Genomic DNA, 3488 nt, shown 5'->3' on the forward strand with positions numbered 1-3488 from the left:
CAAGTTTAAGACTGGAACTCATTACACATTGTGACAAATTTTCTAACTTACAAGAAAACAGCTTGTTTCAAGTAGTTGTATCTCGTATTAACCTTCACAAGTTTGTAACATCAACAAACTCGAGTAAACAGATAAAATTACTCATCTAATAATTATTAGGGCTAACATGGCTCTTGCTGAATTCTCTTGCACGTTTCATATACAAGATGATGTTAGAAGACAAGCTTAATTTGTTGATATATAGTTTTGTATCAGTCACAATGAATAGTTAAATGTTATTAACATAAAACCTTAGCTGAAGCAAATACCTTTAACATATATTCTGCTTATCAAGCAGATAATTAATGTATTTTATTGTCAAGATTATCTAATAAATACTTACTGTTTTCACATGACTTCCCATAGAAACCGGGAAGACAATTGCATTTTCCGGTAAGTGAATCACATTCAGCTTGATTCTTGCAAGAACATTTTTTCAAGCAACTTGGACCATACTTGTTCTTAGGACAGTCTGTAAAACAGTTACTTCAATATTAAACATAGAAATACATATTTTTTCGTCACTTAAATCATAAAAATTTTGTTCAAAGGAAAAACTGTAATTCCATATTTTTACATGCATCATATTTGTTTTATAACACTGTGCAAAACAACCAGAAGTTGTAAACAGATTTTAGCACAGAGAAACACGGTATTGCATAACATAAATCATTGTAAATTTGTTTACAGAACACTGAAATATAACTTTCTCAATTACATATGCTTACATACTTTGACGTATATCACATGTGATTTTAGATAACTATATAAAAACAATTAACAATTTTTGACCTATTCTGACACAAACCATTTCATAACCTAACCATATCAAATTTATTCTTAAGACAAACTATGACTAATTCAGTTTATAAAATAATCTGCTACACTTATTCCTAAAAAAGTACATAAAACAATCAACAGTAAATTTACAATATGTACAATCAAACAGAATATTTTTCTTTCTGTAGATATAAATCCCATTAATCTTTCCCATAACAAATTTCATGATAATCAACAAGTATACTTACATAATTTGGCAAAGTATAAAATAACCAATGTACCTACAGTAATAAATGTATTGTTCTTTGTAACATAGATCATTCTTACTTTTACAACACTGTTTACGAGACTTTAACACATTAACTTCATTACATAATACATGCCTGTTAAACAATCAGGTCCCATCTTCCCTGGTTCACAGAGACACGTCCCTGTTACAGGGTCACACTCTCTCATTCCACAAGAGCACATCCTCATACAGTTGGGACCGTATTTCCCCTCGGGACATGCTGTAAGGTTGAATAAAAATAATTGTCACTAAAATATCAACCATTTATTTATTTAGTCACATTCTAGTGATTCTAAGTATGACAGTCTTGCATTATGTAAAATTTTTATGTAAAATTATACATTATTTTGACAGTAATTTTATGCCATGGTTAACACTTAACAGTTTTACACAATCAATCATGCTATATTTTGCATTCTTAATAGTCAGTTACAAAGAAGGAGCTGCCAAACAATGCAGGTGTTGATGACAAAATAGAAAAAGGTTTTTGATTTGGAGTTCCTCAGTGATGTATGCTATATATTATAGTTTCAACAGAGTACCCAAGATTCAGTTGGAGTAGTTCAATGATGCATGATGTACATTATAGTTTCAACAGAATACCCAAGATTCAGTTGGAGTAATTCTGTGATGCATGTTGTACATTATAGTTTCAACATAATACCCAAGATTCAGTAGGAGTAGTTCAGTGATGTATGCTGTATATTATAGTTTCAACAGAATAGCCAAGATTCAGTTGGAGTAGTTCAGTGATGTATGCTGTATATTATAGTTTCAACAGAATACCTAAGATTCAGTAGGAGTAGTTCAGTGATGTATGCTGTATATTATAGTTTCAACATAATACCCAAGATTCAGTTGGAGTAGTTCAGTGATGCATGCTGTATATTATAGTTTCAACATAATACCCAAGATTCAGTTGGAGTAGTTCAATGATGCATGATGTACATTATAGTTTCAACAGAGTACCCAAGATCTTGGGTATTCTGTTGAAACTATAATATACAGCATACATCACTGAGGAACTCCAACTGGATCTTGGGTATTATGTTGAAACTATAATATACAGCATGCATCACTGAACTACTCCTACTGAATCTTGGGTATTCTGTTGAAACTATAATATACAGCATACATCACTGAGGAACTCCAACTGAATCCAGTTGGAGTTCCTCAGTGATGTATGCTGTATATTATAGTTTCAACAGAATAACCAAGATTCAATTGCAATTCCTCAGTGATGCACGTTGCATATTATAGTTTCAACATAATTTTCAAGATTTACATTAGATGTGGCAGACATGATCAAATAAATGTCACTGACAAAGGAAAATCCTTAGAAATTTTCAATATTCTTCAAGATCTAGAATAAATAAGTTTTTAATGACTTAGGTAACTAACAGAAGACATTTGAAAACTAATGTAGAAATCTAACAATATTTTCAAATTCTTTATCAAAGCATTGTTTTGGTTATGTATTTGCACTTTAAAAACTTTTTATAGTAATGTTTTGATCATGTCAATAATTGCAAAACTCTTTCTAAGCCCAATGTTTCAATCATATCAGTGACACTGGACAGTATAAAAGCAATATGTCAGTAATGCAACTGGAACTTAAAACCTTCTTTAAAACAATGTTTTGATAATGTCAATAACAAAAGAAAATTCTCTATTTAAGGAATATTTCATTCATAGTACTGCTAATTGTCATTAGGCTTAACAATAGAGATGTTGGAAATGTCACTTTTTAATAGTTTCTCAACATGACAAAACACGTTTCAAAACAAGTATAATTATTAGTATTATACTTTAGACTTGAGGGATTATTGTTTAATACTATATATATATATATATATATATATATGTATTAATAATTGTTTTTTCTTTACTACTTATTATGATGACTCCTGCCAGTTCGAGAAATTAACTTCTAGGTTTACAGCAAAAACAATTATGCTTTGTGGCTTGAAACAAACTTTACCATCTAAAGTTCAATGGGTGCTATTTCCACTATCAATCTAGTTGGGATGATTTTGCTTACAACTGCAGTTCTTTACTTTTTTTACAGTAGTAGCCTTGGAAAGTATTTTATTACAAAAAATATATAATTTTTTACTATACTTACGAGTTTCACACTCGGGGCCTGTTAAGCCTGCTGGACAGTCTTGAAGACATGCACCCGAACTTGGATCACAAGTGAATTCAGCAGAACAATGACACAATTCATTACATCCAGTTCCCCATCTTCCTTCAGGACATGAATGTTCACACTTCTTACCCATAAAACCTGGCTTACATTCACACTTTCCTGTCTAGATAATAATGGGTACATTTAAGAGTGGAAGTTGAATTATCAATATATGCTAGTGACTTTACTGTG

The 3488-nt window shown here is 30.8% G+C and overlaps 1 protein-coding gene across 1 annotated transcript in view; it reads right to left on the reverse strand.

Annotated features, from left to right (window-relative positions):
• LOC106475007 (multiple epidermal growth factor-like domains protein 6) overlaps positions 1-3488 on the reverse strand; it is a gene marked incomplete at its 3' end in the record, with an annotated part of 23842 nt that overhangs the window by 9095 nt on the left and 11259 nt on the right. Inside the window, exons 9-11 of the mRNA XM_013935704.1 lie at positions 3234-3420; positions 1203-1328; positions 383-511 (exon numbers count right to left, since the gene is read on the reverse strand). Coding sequence (XP_013791158.1) covers positions 383-511; positions 1203-1328; positions 3234-3420 — 442 coding nt within the window. The remainder of the gene's footprint in view (positions 1-382; positions 512-1202; positions 1329-3233; positions 3421-3488) is intronic.

Source organism: Limulus polyphemus, unplaced genomic scaffold, assembly GCF_000517525.1.
Source record: "Limulus polyphemus unplaced genomic scaffold, Limulus_polyphemus-2.1.2 Scaffold7963, whole genome shotgun sequence".
NCBI classification, from domain to species: domain Eukaryota; kingdom Metazoa; phylum Arthropoda; class Merostomata; order Xiphosura; family Limulidae; genus Limulus; species Limulus polyphemus.